The 20,000-nt window shown below is 38.0% G+C and overlaps 1 protein-coding gene across 1 annotated transcript in view; it reads right to left on the reverse strand.

Annotated features, from left to right (window-relative positions):
- gfra4b (GDNF family receptor alpha 4b) overlaps nucleotides 1-20,000 on the reverse strand; it is a 60,342-nt gene that overhangs the window by 15,105 nt on the left and 25,237 nt on the right. Inside the window, 1 exon segment of the mRNA XM_043233186.1 lies at nucleotides 2,268-2,543. Coding sequence (XP_043089121.1) covers nucleotides 2,268-2,543 — 276 coding nt within the window.

The raw sequence follows: 20,000 nt of genomic DNA on the forward strand, positions 1-20,000 counted from the left end.
CATTTAATGGCTTGCCAGTATTAATACTAATAAACAAAAAATTAAATCACTAATCGTGTTTAATCGCATCCAAAATGAGAAGTTTTTGTTTACATATAGTGTGTATATTTATAACACGCATACAGCATATATTTAGAAAATATTTTATATGATAATATGATATAATCATACATATATATATATATATATATATATATATATATATATATGTTTTTTTATTTTTTTATTATTATTTATTATTTTTGATAAATATATACTGTATGTGTGTATTTATATTTATATATAAATAATAAATATACACAGTACACACACAAATATATTGTAAAAAGAAATGTGTATATATTTATATGTAAAAAATTAAGTAAAATTGTTATTAAATGTTGTAAAAATATTATTAATAAGAGAAAGTGCATTAATCCTTACATTATGGTCTTTAAAATGTTTGTCTTTTTATTAATTTTAAAAATGTGATATTATAATCAATATTTTTAATTAAAATAACACTAAAATAAATATTAAATATGTTCTTTTTAAAGCGGTGAAAGGGGTTCCGTTGACGAGATTTATTTTTAGTAAAAAAATTTTATTTTAATGCGTTGTAATGTAATGTAATTGTAACCTAAAATCATGTAATCAATAAAAATAACTGTAGTCTGATTATGAGTTTTTTTTTAACGTAATATAAAGTCCTTTTGTTTTAAATCTGATTACATAATTCAGGTTACATATAATCATTTACTAGCTAAAAAAAGCTACTTTTTTAAAGGTAAGCGGTTGCAAACTATTTATTTTATTGTTTATTTATCTACATAATAATAATTGAAAGTTATTTAACTCATGTAGCTCAAATAAATTCACTGCAATCGTAAATTGAGTGACACCCATAAACAACCCTTTCATGACAGACGTTCAATAGTAGCCCTGTATTCTGACGCAGATAAAACTTTCTCTAAGCGACACGCAAATGTCATATATTTAAGTTTCAAATGTTTTTTCCCGTTGTCTGGTTCTTAAAAGTGTGAAATGGGCTTATATTTTTCCATCTCCGGACCAGTGAGATTTCACTGGCGAGCCAGACGTGGCAAGAAACGCATCAAGAAAACCAAGCAACCGGCAAAATGTCCCGCTGCGGTTGGTTAGGACATCAACTTCGATTAAATTTGAAAGAGATTTTAACATTTAACGCTTTACTGCATCACACCTGGCCAGGACACGGCGTTACGTTTTTATAATGGTTTTCCGTGCCGTCCTCGACGCTTTTAAGGGTTCTGTGAGTGCAGAAGTTAGACTGATATCAGCTGTATTAGTGTTCACCGGCGCTCACATGTTAATATGTTAATATGCTGCTTGTGATATCAGTGGAATGGGAATGACTTAGGTACAGGCTTTACAGCATTGCTTTAATACAAGTTTGGAAGGCTTTTAATAAAAGTCAGCTTTGTGAACGTTAGAGATTTCAAAACACTGCATTCATCATCATAAGTATTACAATATATATATATATATATATATATATATATATATATATATATATATATATATATATATATATATATATATATATATATATATATATATATATATATATATATATATATATATATATATAAACTTAACAACTACCACATTAATTATTAATAAACAGCAAAGAATTAAGAATTTATTGAAGGAAAGCCATAGTTAATAGTGTTATCTATTCTAACGTGTTAATATATATATATATATATATATATATATATATATATATATATATATATATATATATATATATACATATATATATAAAATAATTATATTTTTATAAGTTGCAGTAAAGATTTTTTTTTTTTTATAAATACTATTACAAAAAAATGTATATTTTAAATAAACGCATTAGGTGATCTATTCATCAGAAAATCCTTAAAAAAATGCGCCACAGTTTCCACCGTTTTTAACATCGATATTAATCGGAAATGTTTACTATGCGGGAAATCGGCATATTAATATGATTTGAGAATGACCGCGTGGCGCCGAAGACTAGAGTAATGATGCTGAGAATTCAGCTCCACATCACTGAAATAAATTATATTTAACATACATTCACACAGTTAACAGCAGTTTTAAATTGTAAAAATATTTCACAATAATAATGCATTCTTGTATTTTTTTATCTCTCTTCTCTCTCTCTCTCTCTCTCTCTCTATATCTATATATATATATATATATATATATATATATATATATATATGGTATTTCTGTGTATTTGACCTCATGTCTATATTCCTCACCATGCATGCCGGACTGGTGGAGACTCCAGTAAATGCTGAGACAGTTCTTCTCTCTCTTCATGCCTCTTCTGCACTGGCAGCCATGGAGAGGACTGGACAGCAGGGCCGAGACAGCATTAGCGCACTGGCTGCGGGCCCCGGGGCCCAGCTTCATGCTGCCGTTCCCGGCGACGCACTGCCTCAGGGTCCGGAGCCGCGGGCTGCAGGTGTCGTCCCCGGAGCAGGTGTCTCCCGCCGTCAGACAGTCTCTCCCCGCAGACAGCATCACCTGCAGGGCTGTGATAAACAAGGGGGGGTTTTGGTCAAATACGGTGCGTTTTACTGATATCCTCTTGTCAGTATCAGACACAAACGTCTCTATTTCCATCGAACAGCCACCGGGTTTCACAGGCTACCCACAAACACCTGCACTTCATTAGACGCAATCACATCCCATCTGCCTTATTCACTTTCAGTCCCTATAACCGTACTCTCTGTGTTGTTTTTACACCATGCACTCTTCATAAATTGCATCTACTGTACCTGCATTTTGTATATTGAGACGTGCTTGCGTAATTTATGGCTTTCAACCCTGTTATGGTCATTTCAACATGGTTTCGTGAAAATATGTCGTGAAAACGCAGCACGTTTTGTCTCAGTTTCAAAGAGAGATGTCCATCGAGCGTTCAATACGTCAACCCTGGCACATTTTTATCACGCATGCGTTGCGGCGGTTCAGAATTGGGCTGTTGCTGAAAGCTGATATCATCACGTTACACCAGAACCGACCCTAAACCTACAGAGAGCGCGAACATATGCATACGAAAGTGATGTAAAAAAAGCATTTGTTGGTGCAACCGCGTCGTTTCCACTTCCTGAACTGTTTTGCCGTACCGTAGTTGCACAAGATTAATTACGCTTTATTAATAGAACTCTGTAAATCAGTGTGAAAAGGAGCAAAAGGTGTCAGAGTTTTAGTTTACAGATGGTGGAGTTTTGACGAAAATGCGAAATTTTGACGAAAACATTGTAAACTATTTTTTTTGTCGCCTTACAATGAAGTTCCCATGCAATAAAGTTGAACTTGCACACGGTTTTATATTTAGTTTTGAAGCTGTTTTTCACTGTAGGGGAAAGTTACTGAATGCAATGCATCACAATATTGCATTACTCCTTAAAGAAAGAAACGATTACTAAGTTACTTTTAATGGAAATAAATGTGCACACAATGCCTCCGCACTTACAAAATGTGGACAGGAGACCTGTGAGCCAATAAAACTAAGTCACATATTACTTCTAGCTACTTGGAAAAGTAGTCCGATTGCGTAACTTGAATCACTAGTAATGCATTACCACCAGGTTTTATTCCTAACAATGATTTTTTTTTATTTATTAAAAAACTCTGAAGTAGCCTACATAAGCTCAGGCCTATGACTAAATAGAAATACAAAACCTGTGCTAATTGAAAGCAAACGCGCAAAGACTGAACCCAATGTTTAGGAGATTTGCATGCATTTTGTAAAAGGCCTGGCTTTTGAAACCGGGGTTTTCGGCACGGATCAAGGATTAAACGCAATATGCACTTCAGGACGTATTCGATATAACTTCAGGCGATATTGCAGCGAAGTAGGGAAAACATCTGTAGTAAATACTCAAAAACCATAATATTACTGAAAAGCCAGTCACAGGCGTCGTATATGTATTGCATAAGCTTTAATTGTGCATATATCATACATTAACTGATAAATTGAACTGACTTCGCAATTTGAGGTCAGTAACGCGATAAGCTTCTAATCCTGGAGATGTAACTTGGCGCTGCCTCGAGAGTCGCAATGAATGCATTTACATCAAATACAAGACGTGACGCTCAAGAGTCGTTTCCCGAAATGACACACATAAAATATTCCACAGGTTGCAACACCATCTGCTAATCCGCTGATTAACTTGCATGAGAGAAGGGCTCTCAACGAGATTCAAACAAAAGCCAAAAAAAAAAAAGGACATCTAACAGATTTACGCATGTGCTAGCGTTTTGAGCTAATGACGACGTCAAATAAGAGGTAAAATCGCAACCACATTTTTGGAAGCGAGCGAAACGAACAGCTCACTGTTGAAACGCAGCGTTGCGTGACTTTGACACGGCTTTTCATCCGCCGGTGTGCTTGTCGGCGATAGCCTGATGTTTTTCAGCCTCAGTCGGGAATAGCAGAACCTGTGGGCTGATATTTTGCACCCAAAAAACTCAAAGGCTCCCTGACAGATGCAACCATATGCAGGCAGTTTTGTGGAGGCAGGGAAAGGCGATGCATCATGACTGCAGACATGAGAATAAATCAACATGACAGCGGGCAAAATGAGACTTTCTATATCTTATTGGAGCATTGTTCAACATTAGTGCCTGAGCTGGATTGGGGAAGGAACGGTCTGATAAAAAAAGCGTCTGATCGAACCCAATGCAACCAGACAATTCATTATTTCAATTAAACCAGCCTCTCCTCTCCATTCCACGGGACTATTAATGAGCTTTCTTAACTTTAGTTCCTGATGCATGCTAAATGCATGCCTTTTCTTTGTTTATCCGAGGTTTGCGTTAACGCCGTGGCCGTGAGGGAGACGGGTTTGAGCTAATTCATATGGGAGCGAGGTAAAAAGCTTGTTTGTTAAGCCCTGAACAACTGGCCCTCGAGACCGGCTCCTGTAATGCGTGATGATAATTTCCGCTCTAATGACTAGAAGTGCACACCGCGATGAATGTCACATTTTTTCCTCATTACGCAAAATCTGACACTCATAAAGATCATGTTTAGCTTCTATATTTACACAAGGCTGTATAATTGTTTACGAGCCTTAGTCTTCAAATGACATCCGCATTTTAGTTCATTAGAGTTAGCTGATAAAATAATAAGAAGAGAAATTTGTTTTTTTTGCGACGTGAAACTTGCCAGGGTCATATTTTGGGGACATGTGTCACGTTTATGCCATAATTTGAGTAATAAAACAAAAACTAAATGCGAATAAACCCCCGGTGTGGCTTTTTAATGAATTTATGTAAGAATAGCTTTACAAGCAGCTGTTAAAAATAAAGAAACAAAGTAAAAACATTTATGGAGCCTTAATGAATCAGTTAAACTCGTCTAAATCAAACGCGATTAAATCGGACAGTTTCGAATGTTTAACTAAATTAAGGGAAATATATAAAGGGGAAAAAAAACGGAAAAGCACGTTCATGCGAATTAGAGAAATGTTCCGTTGAACAAGAAATCATTCGCCATTTTGATAAATGATTTAATGCAAATGAACAGAGTCTCTAATAAAGCTCAACATGAAACAAAAATGTTCCCTATAACGATCAAATCCATTTGTTTCCACCCAAAAATGAACATTAAGAACGTTTCTGTTGAACGCAAATAATAATGCTGAAGTATGGGGAAAAAATACAAGGGAAGTCAACTCTCCGGTTAGCAATATTCTTCAAAACATGTTCTTTTGTGAAACTATTATCCTAGCAAAGCAACATCTTTGTATCTTATTTACCCCTAAACAGTACAGTGTTCCCCAGCCAGTTTTTGAGAGCACTAGAGGGACCGTCTACACAAAGAGAGGTCGCACGTTTCACATTTTAAGCCCCTCTTCCACGTTTCCTTAGCTTGAGCCCGAGACACCCTGGAGACCGCATGCGATCAAATAAAGAAACGCGACGAATGCGCCGCTGTTATTGAGTAAAGACTCAATATTTGTCCTTCACACTCGCGCGGTCCTGCGGCCTGCTCAGTATTACCAATATGCTCTCTGTTAGCGGGTGCGTGTCAGTCGGGCTCTGAATGCCTATTCATGCAATCTCTTTTCAGCTGCTCAGCTGGAGAGGCGAGAGAACGGAGATGTGTGAAGGTGAAAACGCAATGTTAGCTGCCAAATCATACTCTAATAATATGCCGAATCATAATCTAAAAATAATTGTTAGCTAACGTGACGTTTTCCGAATGTCGGAGCGTGAATGCCGACGGTATTGAGCGATCTCTGCTCACGTTTAAACACGGGGAAGGAATCGAGATTTGAGAGCTGCGCCGGAGGGGGAGAGCTTCAAGACGCTAAAAGCTTCACTTTCGTTACACGTCTTGGAATACAGTCACATAAACTACTTTTAGGGTGCTACTGACTTTCTCAGAGCGAAAACCGTCTTCACGGGAAAGGTGTTAGTGAACTTATTTATCATTTTAGCACTGAAACAATGTTCCTGAAGGGTGTCGGTGTCAAAATAGGGTTCAAATATTACGAAACCAGATTGTAGTTAAAAATTGCTTTGGATTACTTTTAGATTACTTTTGAATTACTTTTGGATTACTTTTGGATTACTTTTGACCCAAATAGTTTTTCGCATTGATTTCAATAATCGTGTATGATACGTGACATACTAAAAATACAAAAATAAATGAATGAATACATAAATAATAAAAAATGCATTGCCATTGTGGTTAAAATATGTAATCATTTAACCAATAAGACTAATCTAAGTCTAATCGGTCTGAATACAACTGTTCTAAAACGGGTAACACTTTACTGTAAGGTGCCCTGTTACACGTCACATGCAATTACTATTATAACAACAAACAAACTATGCATATGCAACCACATATTAAGTACATGCATCTCATTAATGTTACACTGTAACACATGAAGTGAACACATTACACAAAATCTGTTACCAAGCAGCGACTACAAAACACAAACTCATTCTAAGGTTAACAGTTGTGTACAGATACACGTAATTCAGCCAATAGTAAACAATCATCAAGCTCTACTACTCACTTTTCTTCTAGTTCATAATTGTCATCCACCGCACATCAAAGCTTGTGGACTTTCAACCAGCAAATTATACCTTTTTGCTTCTGCATTTTGTACACACACACACTCACACACACACACACACACACACACACACACACACACACACACACACACACACACACACACACACACACACACACACACACACACACACACACACACACACACACACACACACACACACACACACACACACACACACACACACACACACACACACACACACACACACACACTCACACACACACACACACACACGTCTGGTGCCCTGTCCGTTGTGAAAGTGAGAGGCAAAATTGCACAGCGGGATTTCTATTGATCAAAAAATGACAACCTGTTGTCCGAGAGAGCCCTAAGAGCTTCTGTGATTGTAAAGATGAATGCTGCAATTCAACCGTCTGCATCCACCTGATGATTATTGTTCCAAATCAGCGTGGTCTTATTGACCGATATCTGATCCGCACCGACAAGTCTGGTTTCAGAGTTAGCACAAACATATCCGATTCAAACAAAGACTACAGGAGACACCGTCTTCACTTACTCGAACGACTTCTTTAAAGAATAACTTTGCAATTTAGGGCCCAGTCTGTGGATTTTACGACCTTTCTCTGCACGGGAACGAAAAAAGATAATAATTCAGCATCGGTTTTATGAGAAAAAATAAAGTTGACTCTTATTACGGCCAGACAAAAAGACACGTTGCTCTCGAGTTAGCGGAGGTTTGCATCAGATTCAGTCAGTGAATCGACTCTCTCAGAATGAATCGCGAGTCATTTGTCCAATTCGGGTTGGCGACTCTCACTCATTTGTATCTATGAGATACGTTTTATGGTAACACTCTCTTAACTAGTTGTTTATTAGCATGCATGTTACAAGAATATTAGTTATTTATTTTAGCAATCAAGCACATAGTAACGCCTTATCCTACGTGACCTTATTTTAAATTCCTAATCGATACCTAAACGCAACAACTGTTAATATCAGCAAATTAAGAATTTACTAAGAAGACAAGTCGTAGTTCATAGTGTAATTAATCTAGTTTTAGTTATTGTAGCCATTCAGTTTAAACTAAGAAATGTTTGCTTGGCAACAAACTGGCATATAAATCACGTTTTTTTTATTTTATTTAGTTTCGGTTTAATATTTTGGTTGCGTATTTTATTTTAAGGGCTAGGATTATGTTAACTAACTATTTACTATGACCTTTGACTTAATAATCTGCATAATTTGCATATTATTAATAGTTGATGAGGTGGATGTCAAATTTAGGTATGGGTTGGAGTAAAGATCTAAAATGTAGCCATGCAGAATAAACCATTAATATGTGCAAATAAGTAATAAGTACAAATAAACAGACAATATGCTAGTAATATGCATGCTAATAGTTAATAGTGAACAATCTGTCTCCAAACTAAAGTGTTACCATATATTTGTTCTAAAATGCATTGCTTTTTAAACTGCTTTGCTGCTTCACAACGGTGCACAAATAAGCTATATGCATGTTTCCACTTTACAAAGCATGCAAAAATAAATTAAAAGTATTTTTATTAAACTGGGTAGTAAGGAAATCACACTGATTGGTAAAGTTTTCATCTTCCACATGTTGGATCCTCAAAATAATCATGACTCATTCAGTGCATGCCATCATGTATGTTATGCAACCTATAGATTTGTGATGTCTTGTTGATGGCAGTGTATAAATGCACACATTCACAACAGAATGACAGAATTCAGTTAATAAAGATATTCAGAAAGGAAAAGAAGACACGCTCAAACATACCAAAATATGAATGGTCGTTGTGTAAAGCACAAGATTTAATTGCTAGGTTGAATAAACTGAATCACTTTGTAATTGATGCTAATTAATACGCCAAGGCAAATAATGGTGAGTAATCACATACTTGTCCTCCATCTATCCAAATATTTGCTTTTTAAGTGAGCGTGCGAGGAGCCAACGCTTGCGATCAAGTGTCCGTAAACTTTCCGAGCTGCAGGAGTGAAAGACAGATGGTCAGTCGCGAGTGAAACCCCAGCCCCTCTCCATCGCAGCGTCCTAATGCTGCATTGGCAGAAGCAGGAATAGACACCATACATCATGAATGCAAATGAAGTGCTCGATTTGACATTTCCAATAAGCCTGTCTCAGTGTACCAGTGGGTTTAGCCAATTAACCATGTCAGTAATCAATTCCTTCAGAGCCCTGTGCTAAGTCCTCACTTCTCCTTGCACATAAATCAAACACAGATTAGCCGATCAGTTACCCAGATGCACCAAACTAACGACCCACTTTAGAATGGATGAGAGTGGAAATGAAAGTTAATGGACTCTGTTAGGATGACACCAACAGAGCCTCTTTATACCTTCACAAATGCTCTCTGTGAGGAAAGAAAATGATGTTGTTCTACAAATGTGAATGTCGTTTTAATTACAATCAAACAGTGAGAACTATTTTATTTGACTACGGTGACTTTTTTAAATCTAACTTTTATATATATACATATATATATACATACATACACATATATATATATATATATATATATATATATATATATATATATATATATATATAGTGTATATATATATATATATATAGACATATACACACATATGCATATATATATATATATATATATAAAAGTTAGATTAAAACACATATGCATATGTATATATATATATATATATATATATATATATATATATATATATATATATATATATATATATATATATATATATATATATATATATATATATATATATATATATATATATATATATATATATATATATATATTTTTTTTTTTTTTTTTTTTTTTTAATAAAAAGGAAAATTTGTTCAAGCCAACCAAGATGGAGATGAGTCGCAGTGGATGCTCTGCAGTGAATGGGTGCCGCCAGAACAGCTTTTGTCTTCTCGAGGCATTAACTGATGGACAGGAGCGTTGTGGATCATTGTGATGTTTTCATCAGCTGTTTGCCGAGCAGATGTGACGAAGAAACAAGCTCATCTTCATCTCGGATGACCTGAGGGTGAGTAAACTCTCGGCACTTTTTCATTTTTGAGTCACTGTTCCCTCAACCTTGAGTTTTCTTTGTGTGCCCTCCTGTGTAACGCTGTCAGAATCGGCACTATTTGACTTAAACGTCAAGTTCCCTCTTCTGTCTGATATTTCTAGGCGGTTAAACATGAAGGAGGTGAGCCGGAGACGGCGAGAACTACACAACCAACCCGCTCGCCGCTTATTAGTGTCATGCAAATTTCTCCTGAGTGACAGCCAGAGGCGTGATATACGTTCGTTAAAACTTAAAGACGGCATGAATATTAAACGAGGGTGAATTCTCAGCTCAAATACGAGGTGCTGGCTAATGACGGCCGCCGCTGACCTTCACGTCACGTCGAATCACGTAGAACCCGATTCTCGCGCAAACATTTCGTTACGCACGACACTGAAAGAGATGATATTAAATTTGGAAGAGCCAATCAAAAAAGTTTGAGGGCTTTAAACATTAACGTGCCGAAAGTACAAGACGCCACAGACACAATTACTCAACTGGGCACAAAAACCATTTACTGACATCAAAGGGAAATAAATTGCTCTTAGAAAATTGAGACAGCAAAACATTTTAGGATGTTTAAAAAACTGTAGGAATCACAACTCTCCCAATCTATATGCAACGCATCGCTCGTATTTTTTGTGTACCAGAGATACAGCCCAGAGCAAAGACAGATTTGCTTGTACAATGTTTTGATAGAGAAGCAATTTCAAAAAGTCAGTTCCAGGGGAAATATGTCCTCGTCTTCCTCTGCAACGCAGCTTTAGGACTCGAAATAAGAGATATTTTATCTGCTGTTCAATATAGTGAAAAAGTTTCATGGTTAATGAGTGTTTTTCCAACCTTTTTACTCGCAGACGTAATCGACACACGCTTCCTGATTAAAAGCTAAATAATGCCACTTTGCTCGGTTATAAAATAGGCACGGTAACATTTGCTTATTAGCATGCATGCTAGCCATTTATTAGTAATTAAGCGCATATTAATGCCTTATTCTACATCCCTAATCTTACCCGATCCCTAAAAGTAAGCAAATTCGTTGAGGGAAAAGCATAGTAGTTAATAGCTAACAACCTATTATAAAGGTTTACCAAAGATGCAATCTTTGAGAAAACATACATAAGTATGCAATATTATTCACGTGAAGTCAATCGTATGCTCCTAACGCCGCACATAAAGGCTGAGTTTATCACACTGAGCCTCTCTGTTCAGGAGTTTCCTATAAACACGTAACGGACAACGTAGAGAAGCCAGCAGCATTTTATCACCAAAAATGGGATAAAATGCACCAGACACGAGCAGAATGGAAAAAACATTAAGGCCACCTAATGTCTTCTAACAGTCCACATAAAATAGACCTTGAATCTTGCAAATGCCGTTATAATATAATGCGGATGGCTCTGGAAAGTCAATGCTAATCAGGCCGTCTGATGCGAGGAGCATGGTGGCCTTCCTTTAATCATGCATTTTGTCAGTAGTAGATGCCTATTCCCCACGGCTCACTTCCAGCAACAAAACACAGGCTGCCGATTTATCTGCGAACATCACACGCCGCGCGTCACTCTCGTAATCTCGCACAAAGGCACAGAAGCATGCGGTTCCCCACAGAAACATGAAATCACCTGCTGCACAAACATTCGCACGTTCCCATTTCCTCGCGTACGAGATCATACGGATCTGTTCCTGCGCGCACGATGGAGGATTGGTCGCTGCGTTTGGGAAAATTCCTCAAACCAAATCAACCAGCTTTGAGATGGAAAGAGTGAAAAAAATCACAAGAAAGTAACCACTAATCCCACAGAATGTAAGGTCAAAACAAGTGCTTTCTAGCAAATGTAGAATATAAATAGTAAATATGCAGTAATACGCCACCTGATATCAAGTAGGACCCTGATTTATTGTTCATAATATAATATAATCTGAATTTAAAAAGAGTTACAAAATTGTATACAAAACAACGCTATTCGAGATGTGTTTAATGCATTTAATTTTGAAAGAATGAAGTGTAATAATGCCTCCAGACTGCACTTATTAATTAATTAATAATATAGTGAAAAGAACGTAATATTGTGAAATATTATTACAGTTTAAAATGGCTGTTTTCTCTGTAATCTACTTAATGTAATTTATTGTTAGTTTAAATCACTTATTTGTGGATTTGAAGCATGCACTATGACTTAATAACCTTAAAGGTCATGGTAGGTACAAGCATATGTCGTCCTTAAAAATGCATCTCTCCGTGAAGAAAATGAAAGCGATTTTTGCTCCGTGGAGCGTTAACACTACAGCCTATCAAAGTCAACTTGTTTTGGGTGTCACAGTTCAGCTGAAGCCTAAACGCCTTAGCTGCGTGGAGGATGACAATCAAAAAGCAGACATAATCCGCTGAAATAAAGCTCGTAATTGGCCATGCCTCGAGTTATTTCCAGGTTGTCAATAGGTTCGCTCGCAGGGCTAAGACTTGACTTCAAACAAACGCACACCAGCCTGGGCCGCCTGCCAAAGTCTCAGGACAACAGGCGCACTGCAAAACAACACTCTCTTACTCACTGACCGCAGAGAAGCCGAAAACACGAGGAACAAACAAAGATGGCGATTAGTTACACGCAATTGACTAACTCAGAAGGTGAAATGCAACATTGCAGTCATTTAGCCGAGCTGGGAGGTTGGATTCTGACAGTGAGCATTTATCCTTGTTGCCGGAAAGACAATGGGATGAGGAAGGGCAAGACTGGACGGTTTGGTCCGTATGGGAAGGCTGCTTTGGTAACGCGCTATAGCAGGCTGCATTAATGAAACATTGCCGTCTGCAATTCCAGCATGCCTTGTGGCTTGAATAGAGATAAATCCTCCCCTCAAAGCCAAAGCCTGAGAAGTTTGAGAGCTGAAAATGGATTGTGAAAATTTGAATGAATAATAGAATAAACTCTTGTTACACATGCAGATTTCGTACTTATCCGTTCTGGTGTAATTGCCACCTGTACACCATCTCACCGTCTGACAAAAAGCCTCTCATACCCGCAGGATATATAAAACACAAGAGAGTGCAAATGCGGGGGCGCTTCTATTTGTATTCAGAAGAGATTGCATAGCGAGTGAGCGGCTGTTTAATTTCAGCCATTCTGCCGAGTTATAAAACAAGCATTAATTAAAAAAACGTCTAGTTAAAATCAGGTGTCGGCAGATTCTCATATGCACCGATGGCTTGTCAAGCCTCAACACCCCCCACAACAAAAGGCTTTTATCTTAAGACAGGGCACGATGACATTACAGCAGCCACGGAACCTGTTGCTTCATAATGGTAGCAATTAACTTATCGGCATATTGTCCTTCACTGAGCGCGGAGCAAGAGCGTGACTCATCTCATTTTTTCCGGCCGTTGTGTGCTTGAGAGACTAATGTCATTAAAAACAGGGACAGCGTCAGTCCTCCTCTAATGACTGATTGTCAGGGTAAGAATGGAGCCCAGGACTCGGCCTCTTTATCATGCAAATGTACTCATGAGTAACCTGCACTCCACTCGCGAACAGGTTAGAGGTTGGTCGTTATTATGCGCTAACCAGCCAAAAATGTGAACGTGAAATGGTTTTTGAAATGTACAATGCAGTTTTAAATGGTGAAACGCTGTCGGGGTAGCTTTGTTTATACATAATCTTACTGCTTGACTCTGTTTAAACAATGCATTGCAATAAATAAATACAATTTATGTATTTAAAACGTTTCCTTAAGAGATTATTGTTATAGCAGTATGTTTGAGTATGGGTGTTGCTATAGCGATACGGTTGTTAGTGTGTTTTGGATGATTGTCAGAGCATGGCTACAGCTAGATAGTTATGGTGTTGGGTGGTTGTTCGAGCGTTGCTGTAGTGATGCAGTTGTTAGTGTGTCTTGGGTTACTGTCAAAGCATTGCTATAGCTAGGTAGTTGTTATGGTGTTTTGGGTGGTTGTTGGGGTGTTGCTATAGCGATACAGTTGTTGGTGAGTTCGGGGTGGTTGTTCGAGCGTTGCTATAGTGATACAGTTGTTAGTGTGTCTTGGGTTACTGTCAAAGCATTGCTATAGCTAGGTAGTTATGGTGTTGGGTGGTTGTTCGAGCGTTGCTATAGTGATACAGTTGTTAGTGTGTTTTGGGTTACTGTCAAAGCATTGCTATAGCTAGATAGTTGTCATGGTGTTTTGGGTGGTTGTTGGGGTGTTGCTATAGCGATACAGTTGTTGGTGAGTTCGGGGTGGTTGTTCGAGCGTTGCTATAGTGATACAGTTGTTAGTGTGTCTTGGGTTACTGTCAAAGCATTGCTATAGCTAGGTAGTTATGGTGTTGGGTGGTTGTTCGAGCGTTGCTATAGTGATACAGTTGTTAGTGTGTTTTGGGTTACTGTCAAAGCATTGCTATAGCTAGATAGTTGTCATGGTGTTTTGGGTGGTTGTTGGGGTGTTGCTATAGCGATAGAGTTGTTGGTGAGTTCGGGGTGGTTGTTCGAGCGTTGCTATAGTGATACAGTTGTTAGTGTGTCTTGGGTTACTGTCAAAGCATTGCTATAGCTAGGTAGTTGTTATGGTGTTTTGGGTGGTTGTTGCTATAGCGATACAGTTGTTGGTGAGTTCGGGGTGGTTGTTTGAGCGTTGCTATAGCGATATGGTTGTTAGTGTTTTGTGTGATTGTCAGAGCTTTGCCAGATTGAGATTGAGTATTTTTTGGGGGGTGTTTTGGGTGGTTGTTGGAGCACTGACATGGTGATACGGTTGTTAGGGTGCTTCAGGTGATTGTCGGAGCATTGCTATGGCATTACAGTTAGGGTGTTTCGGGAGTTGTTGGGGTGATGCTATAGAAAACATTTGTTGGTAAGTTTTGGGTGGCTGTCGGAGCGTTGCCATGGTGCTATTTTAAATCACTTATTTGTGGATTTGTTAGAAGGATTGTCGGAGAATTGCTATAGAGATACAGTTGTTAGGGTGTTTCAGGTTGTTGTTGTTTCTGTGTTTGGGTGGTTTCTGAAGCATTGTTGTGTGGTTGCTAGGATATTGCTATGGTATGCTTTAAATTTGTCAATGGGACGTTTTAACTTATTTAATTTAGTAGACCTAAATAACAAAGACAGAACATCTCACCTCAACGAATCTGTTCATTCATATCCGTAGAACAAACACTGCAGGAAGAGTAACATTAGGCAAATAGCGATGCTTGCCTTGGTAACCACCTCTAATTGAGCATGATTCATTATGGCAAATGAGTATTTTTTCCTTAGAGAAAAATCTATTGAATGTATAATTGGTTGCACTATATGAAGGTGTGAGTCTGTTTTGCATTTAAATAGTCTTTCTGCTCACATCCATATTAATTAAAAAGATATTTGACCATCCAACTCAGAGTCGTATGTTTAATCATACCCACTCGTAGATGCTTTTCAGACAGAATTGTGTATAAAGCACAAAGTATACTTCAGTGTTTATGTCTGTTAATTAAAAAACTACTTGATTTAAAAATTTCATCCGCATTAAATTTATGGAATTATGGATTACACATATTGGGTGATGTAATCTGACTACTTTTGGATTACTTTTGACTTGAATGTGATTATTGTGTACCACAAAATTCACTTTTCATCTTTTTTTGAAAATCATTACCATTACATGATCTATGAAAAGCATTTTGCATTAATTCAATACTGTACTTAAAAAGCAATTAATCGATCGGACAGTTTACTATGAATTGTGGATAAAGTGCGGCAGTCTGGGTTTTCCCTTCCTTTGAGAACAGAGCGTCAAAGATGACCGCATACCAAATGAGAATTAGAATTGCACATCTTAATTAGATTATTTTTCCAAACTCGAAATTATTCAGGTCATGGAAAATGGTGTTTACACGGTGATTTCTTGCTGTCTGATTATACAAAAATTCCAGCTGCCTAATTATTGCAGTCTGTTTACACTGTGCTGATGAGCTCAGTGTTTAATCATATGACCCCTGATGCATGTCCGTTTTTCTACGATTAACCCTCGCGATTCCATCCTCGCCTCTGACTCATCCCGAGCGGAGCTGCTGGGAACGTGAAGCAGCATGACAGCACTTCTGAGCAGACTTCATCACAAGCTCTCTGTCACCGAAGGCGACCGCGGCAGAAGACGGCGGGTCCGTGCGCATGGCAAAGTGCTCCATCAGAGAGAAAGATGAGAGCGCCTTCTAATGAGACTCTTAGAGGTCTGTCACAAATTGATCTTTGTCAACCTCGGCAGGCTGCGTAAAACATCCAGAAGGATTGCGAGTCAGATGCAGAAAATGTCTTGGAGTTAATAGCGTTATGGTTGTTTATGAATGTGCTGACCGCGGATCTAGATGCAGACCTGGGCTAGTGGCTAGTATAATTAAAGACAGGCTCTAAAAAATAAAATGGGCATTTCTAAAGAGTATTAAAGCAGCTGAACAAGATTGTCATTGATTTATTGGTCATGGTCTACTTTAACCACTCTACTAACTGTAAGTAACTACATGTCAACTAATCCTCGTTCATTCGCAACTACATGTCTGATAACTCTCAGACGGTCAGGGTAGGGCGAGGTTGACGTATACTTAGTATGCTGTACGTATGTAGTAGATATTAAACAGACAGTTTACTAATACTCTAATGACCGCTAGTTGACATGTAGTCACTTACTGTTAGCAAAATGTAGGAAGTGGAATATCGAAATGAAGTGTTACTGATTTATTACCTGATGGTTCGGTCTGTTTCTCACACAGGTAGCTATTCATGCGGCTTCAGACACTCCTGGAGTCTTTTTATGATACTTTTATGTTGTTTGTCCATTTTGGAGCATCAAAGCCTACAGTCACAATAAATTGTATTGTAAAAGCCGAATTGTGATACTTTCATGGTCCGTGGCAAAAAATAACAGCATTGATACAGCAAGAGGGTTAGTAAACAACGACCTTTCATGCAAAATATTGCTTTCGTTTGGTTCATTAATCGATATTTGCCCTCTGGAGTTTATTTTAAAGGGCATTTCTTACCTTTTCGAGGCATTTCGTTCTCTAAGCATAAGAAAACGCCGTAAATAACGTTAAATACCTAAAGGGCGTTATTTTTAAATTGATTTAATTTGATAAATAACGGCCTTTAATATTGAACATCAGCCCATTTTATGGCAGATAGGCATTGAATATAATAAAAAGAAAAGTGTGGCCTACATTAGATGCTACAAAAAAATAAATGCAAATAAATAAAGGCGTTTTTGTTTTCCCTTTTAATTAATTTTTTTTTATTAAATTAAATTACAATTTTTATTTCACATTTAATTTAATTTAATATTATTTTATTTTATTTTAATGCAATTAAATGTAATAAAAATGTAATAAATTAAACGTTTTATTTTTTATTATTTTTTTTTGGTGGAATTTTCTCACATCCTGAGCCCTGTTTACCCCATTATTTCTGACCTTTAGCTGAACTACCTCGGCGGAAGGAAACAACAGCAAACACGATCCGTTTGATGCACCGCTTGACTCCTCTGGCCAACACTGCTGATACATACATATTTATTTCTCTGATCTATAACAGAATCTTATGAGTTTGCTCTCGGTGACAACCAATTGTAAAGGAACTACATTGAAACAAATTACAGCTATAAATAGAGTATGATGAACCAATGGCAGCGTCTGAAAGGTCATCCGGCAGAGGGCATGGAGATGTTTGAGAGCGTGTTATCCGTCACACGGCTCCCCTGAGATCTCACAGCGTTCCAGAGGGCTTCGATTACACGCATTTCTCAGGTTTTATCACGACCGCTGCACGTGAAAAAGCCACCAGCCATCAGAAATCAAGAGGGCTGCATTCAGCGGCGACTTCAACACATTTTCGGCGAGCCGCGGGACGGCGCGCGAGCTCTTATCAGAGCTATTTTTATTCGTTTAATTACCGACTCCAGATACTTTTTCACCTGCTGAAAACACTGATTGTAGCCGGCCGTAATAAAACCAGATTAATGAGGCAATGTAGTAATCAATGCCAGGTCGGAAAGTAAGGATAACTTTTTAATCATCTTCCCAGGGGAAAATTACGGTCAAGAGCAATTTCCGTGAGGAGGTGGTGTAAAGAAAAAGCTACCGGGTTTTCTCTCGATGTATTTTTGAGTGAAAGTCAAAAGCTGTAATAGTAAAGAAGGGGAAAATGTAAAAATATGCTATTTTTCGTACGGCGCTGGAAAATTAAATAGTTTTTTCAAGCAGCAGAAGAATGAAAGGTTCTTCATTTGTTTTAATTTTAGTAAAAACTACAATGACCATCATGCACTTTTACCATACTTTACAATAAGGTGCCACTTTTGTATTAACTAACATGAATAGACAGTGAAAAATGCATTTATTGCAGTATTTATTTATCTTTGTTAACATCAGTTAATAAAAATACTATTTTAATCACGCATTAATAAATGCTGTAGAAGTACACGTTAACTAATGTTGACTAGAGCGTAAACACGACTGATTCATGGCTAATATTCTAGTAAAATGCATGCTTAATAAAATAAAATTGCTCAGATCTTCATCACAACTAACTAGTAAAGTTACAAATAAGCCACAAAAAATCCAGAAAGGTTTTAGCAATATAGTAATGCATTACGTTTAAAAGTAACTTTCCCCTGAATGATCGCTGAATGAAAACGGAACGGAATATTTTGGCATTTTGTGATTTTTGAAACACTAAAGCAGATGCTATTCGCGTCAAACAGGCCTCGCGTGCATGCAAAATATCATTTTTCATGCGCCTCATGCACATATAGCCCGTGCGTGAGACAATGTTTTTCTATGCAACAAAAAAAAATAAAATCTCCAGGATTGGCATCGTATCCGAATGCTATTGCTTCATTGCTTCTGACAACCTTCTCATGAAATCAGATCGGCTCATTTGAAGGAAATGAGGGAATAAACAACCCAGGAGACGTCAGGCACGACTATATAATCACGCTCCGATCACGCGAGCCGATAAACGCACTGTGTTCAGGAAATAGTTGTTGGCTCGCTTTGCATGCGCTCGGTAAGTCGCTAATCGTAGAGACGCTTTCGTGCGTTGTGCGGCCTTCTTTTAAGGGCGGGCCATCGATGGGCCTTTAATGGCATTTCAGAATGTTTAATTGTGAAAAATGAAGCGCTTTGCTTGCGTTTTATGAAGGTTGTGGCAAAAACAGCCATTCATGCTAATTGCAGAGCAGCTTCGTTGCCGGAGCGAAGCCTCTGCTTTACTTGGCATTGAAAGCATGAGACGCTAAATGAGCGGCGTTCAGTCTGTCAGCAGCGCTCCGGATCTACACTCGGGTCGTGTGCGTGCTGCTCTGTAGGGAAGAGAGCTTCAGATTGTCGTGCGACGGGGCAAAGCGTGTCAGGACCCATCTCCGTCTGAGCCTTTCTAGTATTCGGGGCATGTGAACTGCGTGGATATACAACCTATCTGTGTCTGTCCGCTCTTTTCAAGCTTTTGGGGCATTCGTGTTGTCAGTCTACGGCAGTCAAAGCCTCGGCTTGTGCACTTACGCAGAAAACCCCAGAGAGAAGAGATCTGTATCGCTGCTAGAGACGAGGACTTCAGAAACCGAGGAAGTAGTCGAACAGACTCTTCTGTCTTGCCTTTTCCAAGTCATTTTCATGAATCTGTATAGAAACTGAAGAAACGTTACATAGATTGTGTGTGTGAGTGTGTGTGTGTGTGAGTGTGTGTGTGTGTGTGTGTGTGTGTGTGTGTGTGTGTGTGTGTGTGTGTGTGTGTGTGTGTGTGTGTGTGTGTGTGTGTGTGTGTGTGTGTGTGTGTGTGTGTGTGTGTGTGTGTGTGTGTGTGTGTGTGTGTGTGTGTGTGTGTGTGTGTGTG

This window comes from Puntigrus tetrazona, unplaced genomic scaffold (genome assembly GCF_018831695.1).
Source record: "Puntigrus tetrazona isolate hp1 unplaced genomic scaffold, ASM1883169v1 S000000769, whole genome shotgun sequence".
Classification (NCBI taxonomy): domain Eukaryota; kingdom Metazoa; phylum Chordata; class Actinopteri; order Cypriniformes; family Cyprinidae; genus Puntigrus; species Puntigrus tetrazona.